Raw genomic sequence first — 27,994 nt, 5'->3', positions numbered from 1 at the left:
CCGTACTCTGGCCAATCAGCACTGGCTAATGCATTGTATTGGCGTGATGAAGCAGTGCTGAATGAGTGTGCTTAGCGCACACATTCAGCTCTACTTCATCGGGCTAATAGAATGCATTGGCCAATCAGCGCTGGCCAATGCATTCTATTAGCGTGAACTGAGTTTGCACAGGGGTTCTAGTGCACCCTCGGCTCTGCTACATCAGATTGCTACATCTGATGTAGCAGTGCCGAGTGTGCATCAGATGTGTAGTTGAGCAAAACTGACTCAGCACTGCTAAGTCTCTGCATTCGCATAGGAATGCATTGGCCAGCCTTCGGCCAATCAGCACTGGCTCTGCCGGAGGAGGCGGAGTCTAAGGTTGGACCTGAATGGAGACTGGTGTGGAGCGATCTTAGACTCCGCCTCCTCCAGCAGAGCCAGCGCTGATTGGTCGAGTTCCGTACTCTGGCCAATCAGCACTGGCCAATGCATTTCTATGGGGAAAAGTTAGCTTGCGAAAATCGCAAACTGACAGGGATTTCCATGAAATAAAGTGACTTTTATGCCCCCAGACATGCTTCCCCTGCTGTCCCAGTGTCATTCCAGGGTGTTGGTATCATTTCCTGGGGTGTCATAGTGGACTTGGTGACCCTCCAGACACGAATTTGGGTTTCCCCCTTAACGAGTTTATGTTCCCCATAGACTATAATGGGGTTCGAAACCCATTCGAACACTCGAACAGTGAGCGGCTGTTCGAATCGAATTTCGAACCTCGAACATTTTAGTGTTCGCTCATCTCTAATCCTTATGCATATGAGCTCTGTGGAGGGGGCGGTGGGAGGAAAGTCTATTGTAGTTCTGCGTTGTCTCGCTATCCCTTCCTTCTTCCTCTGTTTGGCAGGGGTAGGCAATATTCCTAGTCTCAGAGATGTGTCATGTATAGTACTGCTGTGAGTCTTGTTGGTCTTACCCACATATACTACACAAATGCGCCAGGGATATGATCAGTGACAATTGGGACAGAATTCACGGCCAGGTGACATTAAGTGCACATTGCTTGGCTCTGTCACAGTCAGGATACAGGGGCAGAGGACAGCGCATATCGATGGGAGGCTTACCTCTTTGAAGCAATGGTAGCATATAAAAGCAACAGACACTAATTCACAAGGGGAAAACAGTGTTGGATTCAGAGGACCTTGGCCTTTATCTATAGGGCCATGTTGATATGCTGGGTTTTGATTCCCTTTAACCGTGTCATTAAAAACAGTAGCTAGTATAAAATGAATAAACATATTTTCTAATAAAATCCCATGCATGGTTAGGTGTGCAGAAATTAAAAGTAAGCACTTTACTTGTCATATATTTGAGCGGGTTAATCTTGGCAGGCCCCCAAACTATTGCAGAGTGATGTAACAGTTCTCTAGATTTCACAAGCCTATGAAATGCTGCCATTGCATAGACGACTGTCTGCAGGGAGTTTATCATAGGTTTAATATACCCAAGTTATTATCACACAACCTCAAATTTCTATACTGTTTGTCGCTTTATTTAAGGAAGGAGCTTAAATCAAGTCTTGGCGAGATGCCTGCACTGTGAATACTTTAGATGACAACTCCCCCGACTGCTTATCCTAAGAAGTAAATACCAGAAACCCTAGCTGCATGAAAAGTACCAGAAACCATGGCTGCTGTCCAAAGATCTAGGAGACAGCCATTTAGTTCAGCTTGCAGAAGTGGACAAGCAACCTTCATAAACACAAAGATAATCCAGACAGTGGTGTTGGGTGCGGCGCAAGTGTGCGTTTCTAAGAGTGGGAATGCTACAAGCTAAGCTGTTTGCTGATGGTGTGGTCATGAAATTTGGCTCCTGATTTCAGCAGGACTGGTCGATTACATTTCATTATAGGGATGTGCTGCTGTTGGCCAGGTAAAGGAGGATCATGCACGTCATCTTTTAATGACCAATGATTTTGCTCACAAAGAAGTTAAGCCACCACCATTGAGAATACATGCATAGTTGGCCAAACTGAGGCTGCATATATCTGGGGGAAAGAAGGAAGAATATCTTTTGATCTAATGAGCTGTTAAACGTGAAAATTAATGTCGCACTGTAAAAGGTTCTCATACATCTTTAACACTTACGCAAATTATCTTCCCCATATGCCAAATACCTGTGAGCATGTATCTAGGGAATTGCTGGTGGCCCTTCTAACACTGAAGAGCTACGGTAATGGCACAGATAGCTCTTCACCCGTGGCACATAACGTGAAAGCAGATTTCTAGCAGTGTATTACACCGCATGTGCCCTGAGGACTTGAAAGGTCCTCTTTTAACCCCTCAGTATAAACACAAAGAAAACAAAGTTTGTTTTTTTTTAAATTACAAAATAAATAAATAAACTAGGTAATTAAATTCAATGTTGTCATGTGCATAAATCCACACACAAAAATAAAAAAAATATTTTTCTCACATGGGGAATGTAATAAAACTATCAGATATTGTAAATTAATGTGTTTTATTATCTCGTCTCAAAAAAGTTGTACATACCCAAAAAAAATAAAATTGTACGAATAAAGTTATGGCCTTCAGAATACACTGTCCCCACACAAATAGTTTACTTTTAAAAAGTGTGTTTTATTAAGCAAAATAATTAAAGGCAGTATAAATATGGTACCCAAATTACATGTATTCCAAAATAATTACCGTATATACTCAAGTATAAGCCGACCCGAATGTAAGCTGAGGCCCCTAATTTTACCACAAAAAACTGGGAAAACTTATTGACTCGAGTATAAGCCGAGGGGGAAAAATCCACCATTACAGATAAAAGTCTGGTCATGTGCATTGCAGCTTAGTAACTCCATGGGGATCATAGTAATAGCAGTTAACCCCATCATGTCCCTCATATTAACCCCCTGTGTGCCTCACATAAGAGTTACTGATTAGAGATGAGCGAGTACTGTTCGGATCAGCCGATCCGAACAGCACGCACGCATTGAAATGAATGGAAGCACCTGGTACTTCCGCTTTCACGCCGGCCGCTTAACCCCCCGCGTGCCGGCTATGTCCATTCATTTCAAGGCTGATCCGAACAGTACTCGCACATCTCTATTACTGATATGTGGGACACATGGAGGTAATAATTAGGTATCTTCATAATTAAGGTCCTTCATTAGTACCCTCATGTGTCTCACATATTAGTAACCCTTATATGGGGCACACAGGGGTTAATATGAGGGACATGATGGGGTTAACTGTTATTAAAGAGGACCTTTCATCAGATCGGGCACATGCAGTTCTATATACTGCTGGAAAGCTGACAGTGCGCTGAATTCAGCACACTATCGTCTTTCCCGATCTGTGCCCGATGTAAAGCGCTATCGGTCCCGGTACCGTTTTAGTGTCAGAAGGGCGTTTCTGACAGTTAGCCAGGGAAGCCCTTCTGCCCAGCAGCGCCTATCGCGCTGTACTGTGGAGCGGGGAGGAACGCCCCCTCCCTCTGCTCACACAGCTCGTCCATAGACGAGTATTATCAGGAGGGGAGGGGGCGTTCCTCCCTGCTCACACTCTACAGCGCGATAGGCACTGCTGGGCAGAAGGGCGTACCTGGCTAAATGTCAGAAACGCCCTTCTGACTGTAAAGCCCTACGGTACCGGGACCGATAGCGCTTTACACTGGGCACAAATTGGGAAAGCCGATAGTGCGCTTAATTCAGTGCACTGTCAGCTTTCCAGCAGTATATAACACTGCATGTGCTCGATCTGATGAAAGGTCCTCTTTAATGTGAGGGACATGGAGTTACTGAAACTAAATTAATAACCCCAAATGCCTGACAGTAATAGGCAGAGTAACTAAAGGAAGGTCCCTGTGTGTCACTACTGTAGCTTCCTCTCCTCCATACAACAGACATCTTCCATAAGACACAATGAATCCTGGCCACTCATCTGCAGGGTAGATGCTAAATCCTAGTGTGCTAAAGGACCTCTGATGACATCATGACCATGTGATTACACTCTGGTGTGGGCGGAGCTACTAGGATTTAGACTCAACCTTATCTGCAGAAGTTACATACCAGTGGCTACAGGACCTTTGATGACATCACAGTCACGTGACCTCATGACAAGCCAATCACAAAGCAGTAGCACTAAAGGACCTCCCCCTTCCAGGTCCTTCCAGTTTTCTGTGCTCCGTGGACCCTGACTTGTGTATAAGCCGAGGAGAGCTTTTTCAGCATGAGAAATGTGCTGGAAAAGTCGGCTTATACGCGAGAATATATATGGTATATATATATTTGGAGCCTTCACACCCAAACTACCCTGCATGCTTAAGGCTGAGTTCAAACTGAGTTTATGTGGTCAGGAATCCACTTCAAAATCAGCCTCCCAATAGAACGCTAAAAAACACAGCAAAATCTGTAACAACAAAAAAATACACTGCGTTTCCGCAATGTGGGGCCTTGGCTTTACCAGCAAAAAGCTGCTTGAGGCCAAGAAGGAATAATGAGCTGCCACTTAATGCAAACTTACCTTATCTGCTTCTGCAACGTGACAGATGACCTCTCCAGTAGAAGGGTTAATGGTGGGGAAAGTCTTTTTGCTGGCTGCATCTTGGAACTCATTATTTATGAAGAGCTGAAAATAAAAAACATTTTTCAAGTTTTTTAAATCAGAAATTTCATTGCAAGCTGCAATTACATGTATGTCCCTACAAGATTCTAATAGTGTCCAACCAGTGGTGTCAGTGTCAAGTTTCTCTACTGTGAGTCAGGACTAAAACATAATCTACAATAATGGTCTACAAGAAACTCAACTATGGTCATCTTCCATTTTACCTAATGCCAGAAAAAGGAAACATTTTACATTGGCCCCACAATAAACATTGGTTCCATGGATCGGTTTAACATCATGGCTGCTAGAATAGGTTTTCCCTTGTTTGACCAAGCAACATATAATAAAGCTGCAACCCAATTCATTCTTCTCAAGTGAAGTCTTTAGAAAGAGATTCCTATACTACTGTCAAGCTCAGATCCAAGGGTAGGTTATTAATAGGATGAGAGCAATGGACATGAATGGCAATAGTGTGACTGATGAAGAAGAGAGCTCCAGTCATCTAAACTCACTCATGTAAAACAAACAAAAAAAAAACAAAACAAAAGAAACCCGACAGAAGAAAGATGCCGGACAAAAGAAGCTCCATCTGCATCCATCAGTCCATCACTGTTAAAGAGGACCTTTCACCATTTGGGGCACATGCGGTTTAATACACTGCTAGAAAGCAGACAGTGCGCTGAATTCAGCGCACTATCGGCTATCCCTTTCTGTGCCGGTACCGCAGCTCTTCACCGTCAGAAGGGCGTTTCTGACAGTGAATTCAGCGCACTGTCGACTTTCTCGTGGTGTATTAAACCGCATGTGCCCAAAATGATGTAAGGTCCTCTTTAAACGGAGTCTACCACCACCAAGCATATTCAACTGTCTCCTCTGTGTTACCAAGCACATTACAGTGTTGATCATCAAATCTGTTATTTAAATCACTTTTTTAGATTTGGAGAAAACCAACTTTAAATTCTTATGTAAATGAGGCAGTTGGTGCACTGGGGGCGGGCCTTCGGCTCCCTGGAGCAATGCTCTTCTATTCAAAGAGTAGGATGGGTGAGGTCATATCAATGAAAGGATCAACTCACTGCAGGGGATGGGGGTGCAGGAAGGAGATGGTAGGGGTCTGAGTGACAAGAGTAATATTCCAGGGGTCTGAAGGAACCAACTGCCTCATTTGCATCAGAATTTAAAGTTATTTTCTCCAAATCTACAAAAAGTGACATACATAAAGATATATTTATCAGAGCAAGTGCTCTGTAACATGGTGCTGACAGTTGAACGTCCCATAACCTTAAATGACTGATAGCTGCAAGAAGTTTGGCAGCGTTGCAGGACACTTACAACAAGTCTCAGGAAACAGCACAAATATTTGTCCTATTAGCAAAAATGTTTTTGCTTTTAGCATTTCTAAATTAGTTATCAGTAACCTTTGGTACTCTAGCTGCTTGGAAACTACAACTCCCAGAATGCTCCATTCACTTCTATAGGAGTTCCAGGAAGAGCAGTGCAAGTAGGTATGCTGGGACATGTAGCTCCATAACAGCGGGCATGCTGAGGGTTGTCTGTCCCTGGTTTTATCAGTAGTGTTGTATCGCCTGACTCCAAACCATTTGAGCTGACAGTTACAGAAATGTAGAAAACATGCTTGCATGCTGACTACTTACAAATAAGATGACTAGAACGGTCTACGGCAAGGGTCTGCAGCAAGGGTCTCAAACTGTCAGGTAAAAGGGCCATACATAGAAAAAATATGAAGTTCATGGGCCCCATTCCTTTAAAATGCTATACCATACAATTTTTTTGTTAAATAACGTCAACAGCGGCCCCGCACAGTTTAATGTCCCACCACCAGTAGCTCAAGTACTTGCCTCGCTGCTCCCAGTTGCACACAAGTCTCAACAGTGCACCCAAAGCAGGGAAAGAGCATGAGGTGCCAGCTGACAAGTAGGTATGTATCTACACTGATCCAGCCTCGAGCTTGTAGGCCACACACCCGCTACAGAACTGGGTGGGGGATTCTTCTCTCCTGGGAAGAAAGCCATGGGCCGCATGCAGCCCGTGTGTTTGAGACCCCTGATCTACAGCAACAGTACCTGCTTTAAAAATTGCTATAAACAGATAAAAAGCAGATAACACTGATGTAACATGTTGAGAGAAAGTCAGATCAAAAATTTTGGGTTTCAGGCTGTGCATACATCTTTAATGGTGAAATTGGAAAAGGAGTCAGGCATTTATTGTGCATGGCCAGCAAGAGAACCAAGTAGATCCACAAATTCCTGCTTTATAGCAGGCCATATACACATAACTTAAGAACCAGTCAAACCAGAATCAGACACAAACAAGGCAAAGTAAAGAATTTGGCAGATATCAGGTCCGGTTTAGGCCAAAGGTCAATGGTATGAATCAAGAACATGACAAAGATCAGCAAGGTATATACAGTGGCTTGCAAAAGTATTGATACCCCTTTGGACCTGTTCACATTTTGTCATCTTACAACCACAAAGATAACTGTATTGTATTGAGAGGTTATGTGACAGACAAACACAAAGTAGCAAATAATTGTGGAGTGGAAGGAAAATGATACATAGTTCTCAAAATTTTAAGCAAATAAAAATCGGAAAAGTGTGACAAGTAGAAGTATTCATAAACATGGAACAAACAATTGTACCGAGCGACCAAATTCTGTCCGCTCCAACAGTCCTTTTGGAGGTATTGACAGTAATGAACTGGAGCACTGATGAGCAGCAGGAAACCCAACACCTACACCGGGTGGCATAACAGGGATAAACGACCAGAATTCGGGAATGACACTGCGCTGACTCCAAACGTGTTTAATTCAAACAACGCACTTTATTGGATTTCAAACACACTAGTGTGTTTGAAATCCAATAAAGTGCGTTGTTTGAATTAAACACGTTTGGAGTCAGCGCAGTGTTATTCCCGAATTCTGGTCGTTTATCAAAGTAGAAGTATTCAGTCCCCTATATCAATACTTTGTAGAACCACCTTTCACTGCAATTGCAGATACAAATCTTTTGGGGTAAGTCTTTACCAGGTCTGTGCATCTAGAGACTGAGATTTTTGCCCATTCTTCTTTGGATAATAGCTCAAGCTCAGCCAGATTGGATGGAGAGCGTCTGTGAATAGTAATTTTCAGGTCTTGCCACAGATGCTCAATGGGATTTAGGTCTGGACTTTGACGAGGGCCATTCTAACACACGAAGCCTGCTAGGATTAACATCGGATCCCGGAGAAGTGAGTAAGGGCTAGTTCACACGAGGAGCGGGATGGCGTATTTTATTCCTGATTCTGATGCGGGAAAGTCTCAGAATTGGACCAAAATGCACCTGCCATGACAGTCACGGCTTCCCCCTCCAGAGTAGGCTCAAATGAATGGGCCTAGTCCGGAGGGTGCTGCTGTATCAGCTGCGGAGTCTGCCTGAAGGAAGGGCAGCTCGCCTGAACATGACGCTCACAGAAAAAAGTAAGCTAGCGGTCTACATAGACCTCCATTGTGAGGGGGCGGATTATGATGTGGATTCAGCGCCAAAATCCGCCCTCTCTTGCCCCATGTGAACGAGCCCTAAAACTGTTAATTATTAGCGATGAGCGAACACTAAAATGTTCGGGGTTAGAAATCCGATTCGAACAGCCGCACACTGTTCGACTGTTCGAATGGGTTTCAAAACCCATTATAGTCTATGGGGGGGGAATGCTCGTTTCAGGGATACGCAACATTCGATCAAATTCTACTTACTAAGTCCATGAGTGAGGGTCGGGCTGGATTCTTCTCCCTGCGCAGCGTCCCCGCGTCCTCTTCCGGCCTTGAATTCACTCTGCCAGGCATCGGGCCTGGGCAGAGCCGACTGTGCATGCCCGCACTACAAGCGGACATGCGCAGTCGGCTCTGCCCAGGCCCGTTGCCTGGCAGAGTGAATGCAGAGCCGGAAGAGGACGCGGGGACGCTGCGCAGGGAGAAGCCTTCTAAAGGTAAGAGAAGAACCAGCGTTGATTGGCAATGTATAGCATTCTGCCAATCAACGCTGGTTCTGCATCGAATCTTAACTTCGAACAGCTAGTAGTTCTCGATCGAGTACGAGTATTTCGAATACCGTAGTATTCAATCAAACACCTACTTGATCGAGTACTACTCGCTCATCTCTATTAAGTATGTTCCCTCGCCTCCCCTGGGTCTCTGATTATTATACTCGGGGTGGGCCACTGTGGGGCACAATAGATGTTGCAGAGTCCACTGTGGCCCCTATAACCTCTATTATGCCCCACTGTGACCCCCCAGCAACCTCTATTATGCTCTACAGTCTATTGTGCCACCGTGGGGCATAATATAGGCTGCAGTGGCCGCTGTGGAGAAGTGAGGGGTCAAAGAGGTCTGTGTTGTAAACTTTATAGAGTCAAGTCACAGCTGGAAGAAGTGGTCATGGCGGTCCAAAGTGAAGAGATGGAAAATGTGGGAAGACAATGTAAGTAAGTATTACTGCAAAATATATTGCTCCATTGTATTCACTGTAATGTTACCACTAGCGCCCCCCTCTGCTGCCTGAAGCGGACGGTCAAAAGATGAACATCGCCCCCTCCCCTGGTATTCAGGTGGTGGGGGGGGGGGGAAATGGGCGTCTTTTGATCGGCCGCCTCAGGCAGCAGAGAGGCTAGGTACACCACTGGGACAACCCAGGGTTGTGCATGAATCTTTAGTGTTAGAATCCCTTTATGTTAGGATCTATTCTCATTTATCATTTACTGTAAAGCAGACAGAGGCTAAAAATGTCAATCACGACAAAAGGGCAAAACATTGGCACCTATTTATCAGTTTGTAGGCAAACCAGTCTCGCCCCTGAAGCACTTTCACACCAATTTGCATATTCATAAAAAGATAATTACTCCTTTGTTGGTTTCTGGCCACAGAAGATATGTTTCTTTTAATGTTCCCCAAATACATGGCACAATTATTGGTTTGGGGGCACTTTGGACCTGACAGACTCTGCTTAACACGCATGTGACACTAGATTCACAATAGCATTCAGGTTTCCATTCTTTGGGTTCACTTGGGAACCTGAAAAACGGAAACCCAGTCCACTTAAAAATTGGTTTCCCCGCAAAAACCCTCAGACCCCATAGACTATAATGGAGTCTGCAGGGTTTCTGCCTGAAAAATGCGGGACTTTCTCTCTACATTTTTTGAAGCGGAATAGGGGAACGGAATCCCCAAATGTACGGCGAGAACTTCTGTGAACCTAGCCTTACATACAGAGAGCTAAGAGGTTGTCAGATGTCTCTGGTGCTGCTCATCCCCAAGGGGGAAACCTCTAACATGTACCTCCTGTGTTTATCTTGAAATCAGATGATTGCCTGCCAACCCATACACGCAGGTGACAGTGCTGAAACCAGGATCTGATGACTAAAATCAAAGGTCTATGGTGATCCTCCATTCCAAGGTTTCAATGTAAGGCAAATAAGAGCAGCCTTAATACACTGTAAGTAGAGATACTGAACACAACGGCTTAAATTTTCTACATTTTCTGACAGTGCCATCTCCGCCCTTTCTATTTCTTTTGATAACATCTCAATTTTTGCACAGAATAGAAAGCAAACAAAGGAAAAAAAACATCAACATTTATGTAGAGTTCTGTTATTGTTGCCATTCTAATTTCCTTTAATGTAAAAGAATCAATCTGTCAGTAAATTACCTGACAACTGGCAACTGTGATTGTAAGACACTGCCACTAGGAAATGCCGAGAATGCAGTTTCATTTAGTACACACGCTCAGATACTATTACACAGCAGTTTTTTCTACTCTTATTGTCTTCACTTTCTGTACACACGAGGGAATTTTAACATTTTAGACATAAGGTTTTTTTTTTTTCCCCACACCCTGAGAATGAGATGTTTTCAACAGTGAATATTGCTTAGGAAAGCAAAATGCTTCTTTCTCCACATATTTGGCTCCTGTCCTTCCATCTCCCTCTCTGCCAAGTTTGTCTTGGGAGACCAAGACAACCTGCCCCCCCAATTAGAACCATTAGAATACATTAGGGTGCGTTCACATGGAGGAAAGTGGAGCGCAATCTGGCATGTATACACGTCGGCCGCAAAATAATGCGGTGTATACGCTCCTAACTCCCATTGAAATGAATGGGAGCATTTTGAGCGCGTCATCTGCCGGCACGTGTATACGTGCCAGATCACGCGCAACGTTACATCGTGTGAACTTACCCTAAAAAGAAAAGGGAGGTCGGAGGAGCATCAAAGCAAAAAGGACAGATACACACAAACACGTTGTAGTAGCCAATAGTAAATTTATCTGACGACAGGTGTTGTTTATGTCTTGTTTTCACCCACTAGCCATGCAGCAAGTGAAACGTCAGTAAAACCGCCTCCATCATTACAATCTTATGCCTGAATTGAGATTGGAATGAGGTGACACTGGCGCTCACTGGGCATCAAGGCTTCCACAACTAGTCTCACCAACAAGCTGGCAATGACTTATAACCACCACGTGTACAGCAATGACACTAATAAATCGAAATGATCACAGTGAAAGTGATCGAGTCACTGTCCCAGCAGCAGATACAGTGATCCACTGGATTTAAAGCAGACATCTGAAGAAACAACAGGAAGTAGTTATAGATCTGTGCTGTGGCCTTAGTACACATTCTATAGGGTTGGCAGGGGGAGCAAACGAAGATAATCCATGTCAACAATGGGGAACGCAGATCTAGGAATTTGTGGGATCTACTGGGCGGAGATCTACACCCCGCCTGCAGCTTATATTACATTCCATAACAGGAAATCTACTGCGATCGACTTCACACAACGACATCGCACCGATCTCATCTAGATGCAGCTTGTGCACTGTCCCCGTCTACACAATCATAGGGTCATTACCTGGTTATATTGCACATCTGGCTTTGGGTTGGGGGCAGGAATGGCCGCAGCAGAAAACCTGGCGACCTGGACCCCCACAGGCACCTGAGATGCCCTGGAGCAGACTTTCCCCAGCACGGTTCGCAGCATGGTGTAGCCGGTGAGTCGTACACAGCCTGTCCGGAGAGAGCTCGCAGCAGTCCGGCCACTCAATTCCACAACACGGACGGGGGGAAACTTGTGCAAACTTGAAATGGTTTTCCAACCGTTCAGACCACGCCCCCTGTCAAGGCTATGAGGTGCTCAGATTCCCGGCCAATAAGGGCAGACATTACAGCTAAAACTGACCAATAGGAAGAGAGCACAGCTCCTGCTCCGCCCTAAAGAAAGCCTGAGCCGCTGCTACTATCCTGTACCTGACCTTCCTGCAGGCTGACGGGGTGTGCGGTGCGGTCGCCTGTCAACTGTCGCCCCCTCCCCAATTCTCCAGGGAGTCATAACATTAGTATAAAGACTCGGAATCCCCGGGTCTGCGCCGTGCATGCGTATCAGGGCAGGGGTCCACAGCTCTCCTATAATTACATTGGTCTTGTATAGTCCCTATAGAACAAGCAGGTCTGTATAGCACTGACATATCCGGTACAGGAGAGAAGAGGACTTGTGTGCACTTGTGTATAAACCAGGAGCCCACTCAGTATATGTCAGTATATGCGGCTCGGTTATATCACTGGAGCAGGAGCATGCCCACCTGTACCGTCACCTAACCTGCCCACCCCAGACCCCCAAGTCATGTATCCAGGATAGAAAATGGTAACGTACGTCCCAGGGGGCCAAACAAAATGTGCTTGTATAGGGTCCCCGAAATGCTTGACGGCAGTCCTTTCTATAAATATGATATAATCCTGGTCATAACCCACAAATGCACAGGCATGTTTCAGGTTCATTACTAAGGCCTCATGCACATGAACAGATTTTCATATTTTTATCCACAATTACAGCGCGGATGCGGATTAGGTTTCCATTCAGGGGGGTTCCCAAGTTCCAAATGGAAACCGGAACGCAGATGTGAACCTAGCATGAAAGGGACTGACGCTAAGGTCACACCTTGGGTTGAGCTGTCCATTGTTCTGGACCTTTGGAGAACCAGAACAACAGACAATCAGACAGCAACAATTGTAGTTACATACAGAGAGCAACGGACCCCATGGGATTACATATTATACATATCATAGATAAATCCTATTAATATTATAAAGGTGAAAGTTTGTGAGTTTGGATGTTTGTGTGTTTGGATGTTTGTTCCTCAATCACAGCCAAACGGCTGAATGGATTTTGGGGAAATTACACACACACACTTACACACACACACACACACACACACTTGCCAGGAAAAGGTAGTAGACTACTTCAAATATGGCGCCAGCGCTGGTCTGTCCACGCACCTCCTATTGGTGCAGAGCAGGCTGTGGGCGGGCTATAGAGCCAGGGCTGCGGCATCATAGGTTGGGGGCTGAATGTGGGCGTGCTGATTGAGCAGGGACACCGTGAACAAGATGGCGGCAGCCCACATCGTCCCGGAGCCGCAGCTATACTAGGCCACCTGCACGCATCACGGACGGAGGAGGCTGCTGCACTCGACACTCCACATACAGGTCAGTGCAGCGGGGGGAGGGGGTGTCCCATGGGGAAGGGGGGTGTCCCCACGGATCAACCACGTTGCCTAGCTTCATGTCCCCCTCCTACATCGGCTCCAGTGTAGTAGCACTCACCTTCGCCACACTCCCCCGCCGCTGTCTCCGCTCGCTCAGTGCACATAGTTCGCGCAATGCCTGTGTGTGTCATAGATGCAGCAGAGCGCGGCCCGGCGTCATAGCAACCTGACGCCACACACAGGCAGCAGCCCGAAACTATATGCACTGAGTGAGCGGAGAAAGCAGTGGCGAGGGAGCGTGGCCAGGGTGAGTGCTACTACACTGGGGCCGATGTAGAAGGGGGACATGAAGCTGGGGGCAGAGATGGGGGGGGGACAAGAAACTGGAGGCAGAGATGGAGGGACAAGAAACTGGGGCCAGAGATGGGGGGGACAAGAAACTGGAAGCAGAGATGGAGGGACAAGAAACTAGGGCCAGAGATGGGGGGGCATGAGGCTGGGGGCAGAGATTGGGGGACAAGAAACTGGGGGCAGAGATGGCAGGACAAGAAACTGGGGGCAGCGATGGGGGACCAAGAAACTGGGGGCAGCGATGGCGTGACAAGAAACTGGGGGCAGAGATGGGGGGACAAGACACTGGGGCCAGAGATGGGGGGACAAGAAACTGCGGGGACACGAAACTGGGGGCAGAGATGGAGGGACAAGAAACTGGGGGCAGAGATGGGGGGACAAGAAACTGGGGGCAGAGATGGGGGGACAAGAAACTGGGGGCAGAGATGGGGGGACAAGAAACTGGGGGCAGAGATGGGGGGACAAGGAACTGGAAGAAGAGATGGGAGGACAACACATATAAGTGGTTCAACGCCACCGCCAACCCGCAGACGAAGTCGCGGGTAACTGCTAGTACATAAATAAAACATAAATAATTGACTTGACACTTTGTTGGTGGTGAAATATAATTTGGCCAAGGCCTTTATTAAAGGGATTCTACCATTAAAAAACTTTTTTCTGTGGATAACACGTCGGAATAGCCTTTAGAAAGGCTATTTGTCTCTTACCTTTAGATGGGATCTCCGCCGCGCCGTTCCTCAGTAATACCGGTTTTTACTGGTATGTAAATTAGTTCTCTGGCAGCGATGGGGGCGGGCCCCAGCGCTGAGAAAGCCGACTGCGCATGCACGACCATAGTTCCGAGGCCGCAATTGAGAGCATGCGCAGTCGGCTCTACTAGTGTAAGAGCCGACAGAGGTGACGTTGCTGAAGAAAGAAGGGGAGGATCCAGCAGAAGACAGAGGCGGCGCAGGATCCTGTTCTCGGGCAGCCGTGGGGACGCCCTCATCGCATATTCAGCGCTGGGGCCCGCCCCCATTGCTGCCAGAGAACTAATTTACATACCGGTAAAAACCGGTATTACTAAGGAACGACGCGGCGTAGAGCCCATCTAAATTTAGGAGATGAATAGCCTTTCAAAAGGCTATTCCGACATGTTAGCCACAGAAAAAAGATTTTTAATGGTAGAATCCCTTTAAAGGTAATTAAATTAACTTAGAAAATTTATATAAACTTCAAACAGCTTAGCCATAAACTCAAGCTTCTATATAAACATCAGATGTCCACTTACTGAAAACGAGCGACTAACCCCCTTCTAATAAAGCCGTGACATTTGGATATAAATGTACCCCCTCCTAAACCAATGAAATGACAGTTGCTGGCCCACAAAGTCAACTTCCCTATAGCCCATCACCCAATCAAAACTGTCACCAGGTCAGAATGAAAATCATCCAGATGATTTCCCACCAAATTTCATTTACCTGAGGAACGTACCAAGGGTTAGCAGTAATCACGTGTCACCGACCTGAGGGTCCGGGGTCCATTATACCTGGTGGGCAAAAAGTTATCCTTGCAGGACTTTTTCATCCGATGATTTAAAGCCATGGATCCTAAAGCAACCAGACACTATAAAGGATACATCATTTCATTTTCCTATAGTAGTTTAAGGCTTTGTTTATTGTGCTTCTCTTTATAATGAAGACATTTATTGCAGGATGTCAAACTATATATTGTGATAAAACAAATTCAGAAAGACTGTTTTGTTACATAGGGAAGGGGATTGTCACGATGGGACAATCCCTTTAAAGGGAGTCTGTCAACAGAAAAAATGTTATCAAAGTAAACCACCCACCCCACCCCACCTCCCCATATAGCGGGCACAAACTAAGAGGAAGATAAGACTCCATGGACTGTTATACCCCAAATCAGCCACCCCACCCCCATACTCTCCCCCTCGACTCCAACTCCCCCCCCACACACACACACACTTTACTAGCTTTGGCAATGCCAAATATCCATTTGGACGTGCCAATAAAGCCGATTTGATTTGACAGAACCTTTGATTGGTTGTTTGTACACTTTCCAATCATGTCTTTCTTATTCTGCATTGCAGCGCCATTTTCATGAAAATCAGTGGTTTATTCTTATGCAAATATGCTGAAAAGGGCTTTAGGGGCATTTCTTCTCTTGCCAGGGCTTGACTCATTAATCTTATGATGTCCTTATTGCTAACAGGTTATCAGGTAGGGACACTACATACAAGAAGAAATAACTCGGCCACAATAAGGAAATAACCACTGTGTTTCTGACCAAAGAAGTTCCTGAATTCATGGACTTATCCATTGGCAACTGATCAAGAGAAAACCTTTAAAACTTCAGAAATCATTTTACAGGTTTAGAGCTATGGTGTTACATATAAATAATGTCATTAGAGCGTGAACATCATTTCTAACAGTTTCCACCATATACTAACTAACCATACTAACTGATGTTTCAGGTTGTCTTCATTAATAGCATTAAAGGGATCCTATCAGTCAGACAATTTTTTCTAGGTACCATGTCGGAATAACCTTAAGAAAGGCTATTCGTCTCCTACCTTTCGTAGTCTTCTCCACGCTGCTGTTCACCTACAATCCTGTTTTTTCTCGGTATGCAAATTAGCTTTCTTGCAGCACTGGGGGCGTCTCTTCAGCAGCGTCCTCTTCAGCCTCTTCTTCCGGCAGTGGCTTGTAACTTCTAGGCCTTGGGCAGAGCAGACTGTGCATGCCCACAGGCCACGAGAAAATGGCCGTTTACAATACTGTGCGAGCGGCCATTTTCTTGTGGCCTGTGGGCATGCACAGTCTGCTCTGCCCAAGGCCTAGAAGTTACAAGCTACCACTGGAAGAAGAGGCTGAAGATGACAATTCTGACAAAGATGGAGGCGGCGCTGGGGAGAGTTCTCTCGCATCATTGGGGACGCCCCCAGTGCTGTTTGAGTGCTGTGGCCCACCACCAGTGCTGCGAGAGAGCTAATTTGCATACCTAGAAAAAACGGGATTGTAGGCGAACGGCGGCGCAGAGAAGATGACGAAAGGTAGGAGAAGAGTAGCCTTTGTTAAGGCTATTCCGATGTGGTAACTAGAAAAAAATTATGTCTGAGTGATAGGATCTCTTTAACGCTTGCTGCATCTTTTTTGGGTGCAGTAATAGTCCTGTGTGAATTTGTCATTAGTTAACAGAAATCATTTTGAATGCTTGACCTATTCTCTCCTCTGTGAATGTTGATGTGATGATCACTGCAAATCTCCTGAGCCTAATGAAGATGGAGAAGTCTTCCAGCAGTTTTACATCTGGGATTTTTCTCTACATACAGGTTGCCTTCCATTTTTATTAATGACCCTTGGGTATTATTAAAAGCTGTGAGGTTATTTGCAGGCATACAGCAAGCATTGAAAAACTACACATCCTACCTTAGGACACTGTTGTGTGAGAATGTAGGCCTCAGCAGGAAAGGTATTCTACCATTAAAACACTTTTTTTTCTGCTTGACACGTAGGAATAGCCTTAGAGTGCTCTATCAGCAAAATTATGCCTGAATAGCCTTTAAAAAGTCTATTCAGGCACTGCTAATCTTATTTTAAAAGCTTCCCCCGTTTTTAAATAATACCCTAAAAACGATTATAAAATCATACTTACCCGTGCACGGTGGGCAGTTCGTGCACTGGTGGACGTCGTCTTGCTGTCACGCCTTCCTCTTCATTCAGCGACGTCCTCTTGTCCTCACTCTTCCACGCCTTGATGTTCTTTTCTTTCGACTGGTTGTGTTCAAATCCCGCGCATGCGCAGTAGCGCACGCTCCGGCGCCATTTTTGTTGTAGTTCTAAGTTCCCCTTAGAACAGGGGTCTCAAACTCGCGGCCCGCGGGCCAACTGTGGCCCTCGGGATGATAGTTTGATGCCGGGTGTTTAACTATGGCGGCCACCTAGGAGTCAGGCGGCCACCATAGCTGCCGGGTGTCTACTATCACAGACACAGTAGACACCCAGTGCTAATGCCTCCGGTGCCCACACCGATCGGAGGCATTAACCCCTCAGGCGCCTAGGCCATTTTGTCGGTGATCGCCGGTGCCTGGAGCATGCTCCAGGGCCGACATCATGTTGGCATGATAGCCGGGAGCCTTGTAAAGGCGTTTTTTGGACCTTGCCCCACTTTTTGTGGAGAATTTTTTTTAAAAAAAAAATCGGTTCCAAAAGGTTCCAGGCGGTTTTCCCATCCTTTAAAGAGAACGGGCTGCAAAAAAAAACGCGTGGTAAAAAACGCGCGTTTTGCGCTTCCTATTCACTTCTATTGCTTTCTTCAGACGGAAAATGCCTGAAGAAAGGTCATGTCACTTCTTTTTCTCTGCTAGCAGAAAAATTTGCTAGCAGAAAAAAAAAAGCCAGCAGTCTACATAGACTAATATTGTATGGAGAAGGATTATGACGTGGATTCCGCTGTCAAAATCCTCCTCCAAGTCCCCGTGTGAACTAGCCCTAAGTCTTTTGTATGCAAGAGCATGTAACTTCTAGGCAAGTGACACCAGAAGCAAGCTAATAATAGTAAGGCTCTAGAGTTCTATTGGGTGGCTTTTTGGAGGCTGATTTTGAGGTGGATTCCTGACCAAAAAACTCAGCCTTAGTGGAGTGTACATATGCTTTAGTGCTTCAGTGCTTTACTTATACGTTGGTATAGCACCCTGCATGTTGGTGATACTGTAGAAAGGGGTTAAAATAATAATTATAATAATAATAAAAGTTAAAAAAAAGTCACTTATCTGTGCTTTGCCCTTTTTTTTTTTTTTTTTTTTTTTTTTTAATAAAGTTTAGGGTTTCTTTGCCACAGCCAATTTATATTTAGGGACCAAAAAAGGCTTTTAAGTGTTAAACGTGTACTAAAAATCTGAAGGTACAATGAAAGATAACCTTATTTACACAACTGTATTGTGTCTGTGAATCACAATCCATGTGCAAGCCCAATTTTTTTGGACTGACCACAATAATGCAAATAATAGCAAGTTATTTCTGAACATTCAGAAACTCAAAACTTGAAAATGCCTCCATAGCAAAGGTGAGATGTTGCTGCAAAACTGCAAAACTTGTGCAAGCACTTTATGGTCAGAACTCCAGAAGCTTAGCATCCTGCGCTGCTCCACATTGTGTGAACTGAATTATGGAAGAAACCTCAAAGCCCCTTGGTTGTCGGTTGAAACCTGTGGCAATGAATTGTGATATATATATATATATATATATATATATATATATATATATATATATATGTATTGTTTATGCAAGTCTTATCGGTATACTACATACAAGCCAGGTCAGAAGGAGGGGTGGTCAGGAATCCAGAGGGAGGAGAGTCGTGATCAGAGTTAACCACAGAGACACAGCTCCACAAAGTGAAGATAGAACTTTCATCTTTTCCGGAAGAAGATTGTTCATCCTCCACACCTTAGGGAGTGAGAGAGGGGGGCATCCATGCAGGAGGTATGGCTCAGCACAAGCCACAACAGATTGAAAATTTCAGTAACAAGTGACATCTTTGGAAGTCAGCAAACAAACAGGAATAGCAGCCATATTTCTCCTCCAAGCTTCCTTCAAAGAAATTTAAATATATTTTCTTCCTTTTGTTTTTAAGTCTGTTTGCTTGTGTGTCATATGTTTCATTGTCTTTTCTATTTATGTACAGCACTGAACCCTTTGGGTATTAAATTGTTAAATTTAAAGATACTTGTTCTATGAGCCAATTAGTTTTTTGAAGTGAGTTTGTGTCTGACTGTTGAGGAGACGTATGTGTATGTGAGTGAGGTTACAACTGAAACTGCAGAGTCGATCAGTGGTGGTGGCAGTGTGTATTTAGGGTGCGTGGATTGTGTTGGGGTTTGGTTTGATTTACACTGAAATTACAGACTGTGTGAAGGGTTAGTGTAAGATTGAAGGAGTGGAGTGAGTTGACCACTGACAGTCACATCATGTGCTAGGATGTCCCGTATGTGACACTGGGGTGACAGAAAACGAAGGTTGCGAAATAGAAGAATCAGTTCATCAAAAAACAATCATCTGTTGAACTTTATTGCAAAAAAAAAGTGTGGAAAATGAAGAGAATTACAAGTAATTTATAAGCTTGTAGAAATCTGTATAGAAATAAGTGCTCAGTGTCCTAATTCACAATACAATCATGCACTGAATACATGGAGCATTACACCACCAGCCATAAATGTATAATATTCTAACCTTTGGAGAATTTTACACATACAGGTAGAACAAAGATGTATCATTTTATGTAAGAAAAAATGTTAAAGAACTTCTCCACCAATAGGAAGAAAATAACATATAAAAAAAATATAATGTATTTAAATTACTAAAAAATGCTGGGTTTCTGTAGGTTGCATCATTGAGCTAAATTAAAATGGCCATCATCCTGTTTATACAGTTGAAAATCGCTCTAGGATAGGATGTATGTGGCAACAGGAAAAGCTATGTAAGAGCAGCTCTGTGTGTTTAGGAGGACTGGTAGCAGCATGGCGAACACAGCCTGACATAAGATATTGGGCTGTAAACATGACAGCCAACATAATGTCTTCGCTATTAGACGGAGCTTTACACAGACATACCTGGACACTGACTGTAGTGGGGTAGAAGAGGCTTAAATAGGATGTGAGTGGTTATATAACTACAACCCCCACCCCTTTACTACAACTATTATCTTCTCCCTGCTCAGTTTTTCTATTCCCAGAGAACCCCTTTAAAGACAGAAAACAATTTTTAAAAGAAATGCTTTAAGTAGTTGTCCAGGATAAATTGACGCAATCTACTGGTCGCTACCAGTATAATACGGACTGCATATGCACAATCCATATTATACTGTGCAAGGGTCACAGTGGATCACATTATACTGTGCAGAGGCGAATGTGGAGCATATCATACCGTGCAGGGGCTACCAGTGAGCATAATATACTGTTCAGGGACCACTGTGGAGCAAATTATACTGTGTAGGGGCCACTGTGGAACATTATACTGTTCTAAGTGCAGAGGAAGAAATCATGGAAGTTGTAAGAACAGGAAGATGCTGTTGTAAACAAATGCAGAGGATACCAGGAGCTGTCAAAGAACCCAGAAATCACTCAAAACACTGCTAAAGGTATTTGGGTGCACTTATTAACCTATTAATAGCACTAACAGACTTTTTTTTTCAAAAAATTCATTTTTTTGCCCAGAAAACCCCTTTAATGATCTTGAAAAGCTGTTTATTTTCACACTAGCCTCTGCCCGCGACTTCGTCTGCGTGTTGCTGGCGTCGCTGATCCGCCTTTATTCAGCAAATTGCTGCCGTCAATGGTTCGCCTGCTCCGGCGTTTCGGCAGCTCTCAAGCTGTCCTGCTGCTGGACTTGTTCCCCGCGCTGTGCCTGTGATTCTTTTGGCATCTCAGCAGCTCGCTGGGACACCATATAATGAGCGTGTTGTTGGCGTCGATGATCCGCCTGCTCTGGCGTTTCGGCTGCTCTTTAAAGCCACTTGACGCCTTGAGGAGAAGCCTGTTGACTTCTGGCTACTTTCAAAGCGCCCGTATTTTTAGAATTTTGCAACAAATTAGATTTTTTCCTGGCATGTTTAAAATTGGGAAACTGCCAGTTTCCCATCTCCGTTTGTCAGCACTCTGCCTGAAGCAGATCAGATAACATGTAAATGTTTGTACAGAATGGACTCCGTAGAGAGAAAAGACCTGGCTTTATCAGCAAACTGCAATTAGTTGAACAATACTCCTGCAGGCAAGGGCAGTTTAATATAGTATATGGAGATAAATTCATAACAGTCGTGAAGCTATGTAATTTACCTGGATAAAAAGTAGCCTATATTTTAATTTAATAGAGGTTACAATCTATATGCCGAATTTCATCCAAATCCGTTCAGCCATTTTTACGTGATTGAGTAACAAACATCCAAACTTTCACATTTATAATATTAGTATAGTATAGGAGTAGGAGGATAGGATAGGATTTATAATATTAGTAGGAGAATAGGATTTCTAGAGGCAAGTGGTTAAACTTAAGCGTGCCAAAAAAAAATTAAATCCATAACTAGAAGACAACTTGGATTTTATGAATTCTTCTGAGGAATTTTAATGGTCACCTGTAATAAAGACAAAAAGAGAAGTTGGAGATTGCCCAAAATCCTGTATGATGTAATTTACAAGGAAGTTTAATGTAAGAATACATGCACATCAGAGTAACTGTAATGCGTGTGGATTTCACTGAGATTGCCATTCAAAACTTATAGTGTATATTCTGTTGCAGATTTGCACAGAAGGAAATCCTAAGGAAGGACTGCCAGAAGCAGCTTTCCATATCTACACCACATGTATTTTTCAACACTGAAAAGTTCTGCAATGTTTAGATCAGATTTAAAATCTCATAATGTATTATGTCAATAAAGTCAATGTATTAGCTAAGGCTGGATTCACACCTGAGCTTGGTGCCCATTCAGGGATTCCATCTCAAATTCTGCTTGAAAGCAGTTAACATGGGTAACCTCTTTTTAAGCAGATTGGGCTTCCGTTTTTTGGTTCACTAAGTGAACCTGAAGAATGGAAACCTGATCGCATGTGTGAACGTAGTGTAATCTGCACAGAGAATCTCTGCAGCTAATACTAAGCACTAAGCATGTATTACTGGTTAACAGCTTAGAGTGTTAGCTGTGGTATATCTACAAGCATTGTAAATAAAACCCAAAAAACGAAGTATAACTGCAAGCTATTACAACAGTGTATTAATGGAAGTTGTATATTACAATGGTTTTAGAACAATAATGGTATTGGCGCACACAACTTTTTGCAGCACTCACATTTTTCACTTCTGTGTAGGCCTCCAAGCCGTACTCTCCCAACTCTCTTCCTATGCCTGAAGCTTTATAACCTCCAAATGGTGCTTGAGCTCCTATGACATTGTAGCAATTGATCCTGAAAAATAAAAATAAAGAACATCCACAAAATAATTGAATGCACATAGAGAACAAATGGTTTCAAACTCATGTTACAAATGGATTATAGAAAAAGCAGCAAATATCTTTGATGTTAGCTCCAAGAGAAGATGCAAGTTTCCAATACATTCACTTTTTATTCTTCACTGTAAATCTGAAGGGAGTCCGGGAGCAATTTTTTTGTGCATCCTAAGCCTTGCCCGCTTTCTTGTAGACAACACATTTTTCAATAAGTCCGGCCCATTTGTCTGACTATTTGCAAAAAATAAATCTGCTCAAGAGGGTCAAATGTTTGGTGATATAACAGGTCCTCTAATGCCCGTCCTGAGAAATTCTCCAGCCACTGCATTACCTGTTGTGCATTAGACGGGGTCCTCGCATGCTCCACCACACTCCCCAAACTAGCAGCCAAATGATGCGTTCAGTGGTCAATAACTGGTTAATATGTGCAACATATATTCTGTGATACCACTACCTCACCACAGGTCATCGGTATCTTCAGATCGTAACATGATAGTATTTGTTTCTTCCTGTGCACCACCAAGAATGATGCCCTGGCTGTTGCTGGAGCCATCTTCAGGTACTTCCTTAGCCATTCCTTTTGTACTGTGAATACGTTCTCCAAGAACTTCCTAATCTATGATGCAGCTGCTTTGGATTCTCTTCAGTTATTCTTCCCCCTTTACACTATGTAGGCTCACGTTAAAAAGTGTACCTAACCATTTACCAAAGTTTGAATTACGGTAACCAACAGTATATTGTATGTACATGGAGAATAATGCTATTTTGATCCATATGACATTTGGCCAACATTTCTGTGTTAAATAATTTTTTTTACAGTTGGTCTTATATAATATTCTAATTTTCTGAGATAATAACTTTTGGGATTTCCTTGGCTGTAAGCCAGAATCAACATTAACATAAATAAACACTTGAAAAAGTTCACTCTGTTTGTAATTACTCAATATAATATATGGGTTTCACTTTTTCAATTGAATTATTAAAAAAAATAAACTTTTTGATGATATTCTAATTTATTGAGATGTACTTGTAAATGTCAGTAGGGAAAACTGCAACATTAGTGATCTGATTTCCCTGATATTTATATTAGAAAACTGGCCACCCTCCTGCAAGAGGAGATGAAGGAAGAACTTTCACAACTAGTTCTCTAGACTGTGGCTGTTGGGATCAGATTTTAAAAAAATGGATTTCTTTGGCAAGCAACAAGTTTAATGTTTGCAAAGCAAATTTCTATTTTGCTAGTATAATTAGTATTGTGGAGCAGTCCCAAAAATTTTTTTAAGCAAAAAAACAAAAATGCAAAACAAAACATACCATATCTACAAAGCACTTCTACTAATATAATGGATAATCCTTAGACCAGTCTTTAATCTTAAAAAGTGGAAAACAAGTCCTATAATGCAGTGTGTTCATTTACCAATTGCCATATCTTTTGCTGTAAGTTACTCTTCGTTCACATCTGCGTTTGGTATTCCATTTGGAGAGTCGGTATGGGGACCCACCGAACGGAATACGGAACGCAACTACAAGCGCTGTGCAGTAAAAGCACATGGACCCCATAGACTACAATGGAGTCCATGTGCTGGCCGCACGAATCATGCGGACAGGAAAGTAGATTGTGAACTCATGCGGACTCCCCTGGACGGAATCCAAACGCAGATGTGAACAAGGTCTGAGACATTACTAAAGTTGTGTCTACATTAGTCAATTTGAAATGGATTAGATGTAATCCTAGGAGCCTCCAGAGTCTCTTACACACTATTTTAAGGCAATTTATACTTCTGATTGCAAAAGGACTGGTTTGCATAAAATACATTTTGGAATTTTTCAATTAAGAGCAATACAATTCTTTTTTAACCAGGTCACCAGGTTCAGTATAGCTGATTATCTTCCTAGTTGATCAAACACACAAAGCAATCAGATTCAGTGGCTGGATTGAAAGGTGGGGGGTATTATTAGGGGGGTATTATTACTAGTACTATACAGAGGAGGAGGGGTTCGCCATGTATGTTCCTCAATGTAAAGAATGGGAACATAAATAAAACCATTATATTAGGTATGTCTTGGAAACTCACCAAACTGTTCCGGCTCTCAGTGACTGGGACACATAATTTGCTTTATCAATATCCTTTGTGAACACGGCTGCAGCCAGTCCATACATAGTGTTGTTCGCCCGCTCAATGACATCCTCAATGGTTTTAAATTTTAAAATTTGCATTACTGGTCCAAAAATCTAAAAAGGAAAAAGAAGCAGATTACAGAGGCATGTTTTTCTGATGTCCCAGCAAAATATGAGCAAAAGATTTTTCTTTCTGCTTACTTTTAGAAATTAAAGCAACTTAACAAATACGTCAGCGTCAGCTAAACCTCTCTACACACACTTGTATATTGTGTTTTTTCCACCTCCCATTGATTTCAATGGGTTATGCAAGGCGGAATCTGCCCGAAGATAGGTGTTCAGATAGAAGAAAAAGCTACTGATTCCTATTGATATGAACAGGGGGCACCTCAAAATACTGGTATGTGCACAGAGCCTTCATGAGGATGTCAAGGTATTGAAGTAATCATTGTGGAGGCCAAGGGAAGTGGAAAAAAAAGTTAGCATACGTACCTGTTCTTGGTGCTATATTATCCTTCTGGTGCCCGTTCAGTCTCATGCTGGTGCCTGATGTCCTCTGCCTCATGAGATCATTGAGACTAATTGCTGACAAGGAACCAAGTATTTGAGTGGCGTCGCCAGTCCCTCTCCAGTGATCTCCATAGCTGCATATTGGTCTCAGCCATCACAGGAGTTTGAGGACTTCCGGAATTTAGGCACCGGCACAAGACCAAACAAACACTGGCAACAAGCGAGTATGCAAACCCTATTGACTTTATACTTTAATCTGTTAGAGGTTCAGGCATGGTATCAGTCATTTTAATGGAGAAAAATAATTGTGCATACTTTGCCAATTCTCCATCTACATCACCATCTACAACTGAGTCCTCTGTCACAAATGCAAACCCAACCATAGACTCTGTTTATTTTCAAGGAAGACCATATAGAAAGTTGCTTTATTTTGTATTTAGGAACCAAAAGCTATTCCAATTTTAAAACTGCATCCTGTGAAAGAGACACCTAGGAATCACACCCAAATGGAAACAGTTCTAAAAATCAGATAAACCTTGGCTCAAGATAGGGATTTAGCAGAGTTAACCCAAGCTTCTGTGATGACAGCTCTTGCTACAGAAATTAACTAATTTCAGAAGACAACAAAAAACAATGAAAAGTCATTAAAAAACAAAATAAATAAAATAAAAAAAAAAAGAAAAATCATTAAAAAATGTTGTTTCAATGATTTTTCATTTTTTTGTTGTCTTCTGTGATGAGATCTCTCACTGTAACAGTTTAACCTATTACAGAAGTTCAGGTTAGCTCTGCTACATCTGTATATTGAATCAAATTTGATTATAATAAAAAGAAAGAGTTTTACCTCCTCTCTAGCAATGGTCATATTGTCAGACACATCTCCAAAAACTGTGGGTTGAATAAAGTAGCCACGATCTGCAGCAGGGTTCCCGCCACACAACAACTTGGCACCTTCTTGTTTTCCAGATTTGATGTAGCCCAAAATCTTCTTGAACTGTTCTTCATTAACCTGAAAGGTAAAATTATACATTCAATGTAAGTTAGTACCAACTAGAATGATTCCATTGTAAGAGTCCTAGACTTGAACTCGCAAGGTCATATTAAGGTACAAAATCTGAAGAAAAAAACAGGCATTGCAAAACACAACCGGCAAAGAGGAGTGGTGTGAATTCTATAAGCCATAGTTTTCTAGGTCTGTATAACCCTTTTAACTGCAAGGAGACATGGACAATCCCACAAGTGCACCCTAAAGTAGTTTGTGTTAACAAAGTACACACCAAGATACAGTAGAAAGGAGGCAGGGAGGAATTGTAGCCAAAAAGTGTAGTGGTCGAGGCAGGTGGAGCTTGTAAGCAATAGATAGGCAAAACTAAGAAGCAGGATAGACACCGCAAAAATGTATAGGCTGGGCTGGTAACAAAATCAGCAAGAAAAAAATAGAAACCTAGAATACTGATGGCAGAAATCAACCATGTGCATCTAGTCTGCCCTTATATTATTACCTTTGGATAGACATGGGTTTATCTCTTGTAGATTTACCAGCCACATCTGCTGGAAATTTGTTCCAAACCTCAACTACTTTTTCAGTGAATTAATATTTTTGACATTGGCTCTGATCTTCCCCCGAATAATTTCAGATTGTGCCCCTCGTACTTGTGTTGTTTTTCACCTGAACCTTATTTATTCCTTTATTATATTTAAAGGTTGTGATCACACACCACTCCTTTTCCCTCTTTCCTCAAGGCTAAACATGATTAAAGGGATTCTACCATTAAAAATCTTTTTTCTGTGGCTAACACGTTGGAATAGCCTTTAGAAAGGCTATTCGTCTCTTACCTTAGATGTGATCTCCGCCGCGCCGTTCCTTAGTAATACCGGTTTTTACTGGTATGTAAATTAGTTCTTTGGCAGCGATGGGGGCATCCCCACCGCTGCCTGAGAACAGGATCCTGCGCCGCCTCTACCTTCTGCTGGATCCTCCCCTTCTTTCTTCGGCGGCTTCACCTCTGTCGGCTCCGACACTAGTAGAGCCGACTGCGCATGCGCGGCCATAGTTCCAAGGCCGCAATTGCGCGCATGCGCAGTCGGCTCTACTAGTGTCTCAGTGGCAGAGCCAACTGTGCAGGCACCAGAAGAAAGACGAAGAAAGAAGGGGAGAATCCAGCAGAAGATAGAGGTGGCGCAGGATCCTGTTCTCGGGCAGCTGTGGGGACGCCCTCATCGCATTTTCAGCGCTGGGGCCCGCCCCCATCGCTGCCAGAGAACTAATTTACATACCGGTAAAAAGCAGTATTAGGAACGGCGCGGCGGAGATCCCATCTAAAAGTAAGAGACGAATAGCCTTTCTAATGGCTATTCCGACGTGTTAGCCACAGAAAAAAGATTTTTAATGGTAGAATCCCTTTAAGTTCTTTAAGCCTCTCCTGATATGGTTTATGCTCCATACCCTCTACCAGTTTTGTAGCCTGCCTTTGTACACATTCTATTTTATCTTTTGTGGGTGGGGTCTCTAGAACAGGATATATTATTCCAGATGTGGTCTCACCAGTGGGATCACAACCTCTCTTCTTACTGGTAATAAAACTGAGCATCCTACTTGCATTCCCTGCCACTTGCTGACCCCTAGACCTTTGTCTTCTGAAGTCCTGGAAAACATGGAACTATCAAAAAATACTCCAATAGAGAGTTCCTTCTCCCCAAGTGCATTGTCTTACATTTGTAGACATTGAGGCAGATTTTTGATGCTTTGCATCCCAGTTATCTGGTGTAAAAAGTCAACATTTTTGCAACTTTTTTCAATTTTTCGCTGCCCATGACACTTTCATTAATAGGGTGTGGATGATATAACTAAATTCCTTATTATTTATCCCAGTTTGATAAATTTCAGTGTGCAGGCGCACAGT

At 43.3% G+C, this 27,994-nt stretch overlaps 2 protein-coding genes across 2 annotated transcripts in view; both read right to left on the bottom strand.

Moving 5' to 3' along the window:
* Positions 1-11,712, bottom strand: part of LOC142203104 (aldehyde dehydrogenase, mitochondrial-like) — a 34,498-nt gene extending 22,786 nt beyond the window's left edge. The window contains exons 1-2 of the mRNA XM_075273598.1: positions 11,485-11,712; positions 4,509-4,613 (exon numbers count right to left, since the gene is read on the bottom strand). Coding sequence (XP_075129699.1) covers positions 4,509-4,613; positions 11,485-11,613 — 234 coding nt within the window. The 5' untranslated portion in view covers positions 11,614-11,712. The remainder of the gene's footprint in view (positions 1-4,508; positions 4,614-11,484) is intronic.
* A 7,880-nt stretch (positions 11,713-19,592) lies between these two features.
* Positions 19,593-27,994, bottom strand: part of LOC142203115 (aldehyde dehydrogenase, mitochondrial-like) — a 35,830-nt gene continuing 27,428 nt past the window's right edge. Inside the window, exons 10-13 of the mRNA XM_075273609.1 lie at positions 25,936-26,100; positions 24,538-24,695; positions 22,307-22,421; positions 19,593-21,595 (exon numbers count right to left, since the gene is read on the bottom strand). Of these exons, the coding sequence (XP_075129710.1) occupies positions 21,563-21,595; positions 22,307-22,421; positions 24,538-24,695; positions 25,936-26,100 (471 nt within the window). The 3' untranslated portion in view covers positions 19,593-21,562. The remainder of the gene's footprint in view (positions 21,596-22,306; positions 22,422-24,537; positions 24,696-25,935; positions 26,101-27,994) is intronic.

Source organism: Leptodactylus fuscus, chromosome 1 (assembly GCF_031893055.1).
Source record: "Leptodactylus fuscus isolate aLepFus1 chromosome 1, aLepFus1.hap2, whole genome shotgun sequence".
In the NCBI taxonomy this organism is placed as follows: domain Eukaryota; kingdom Metazoa; phylum Chordata; class Amphibia; order Anura; family Leptodactylidae; genus Leptodactylus; species Leptodactylus fuscus.
The sequence above is the reverse complement of the archived record's forward strand: the minus strand, read 5'-3'. Positions and strand labels throughout refer to the sequence as shown.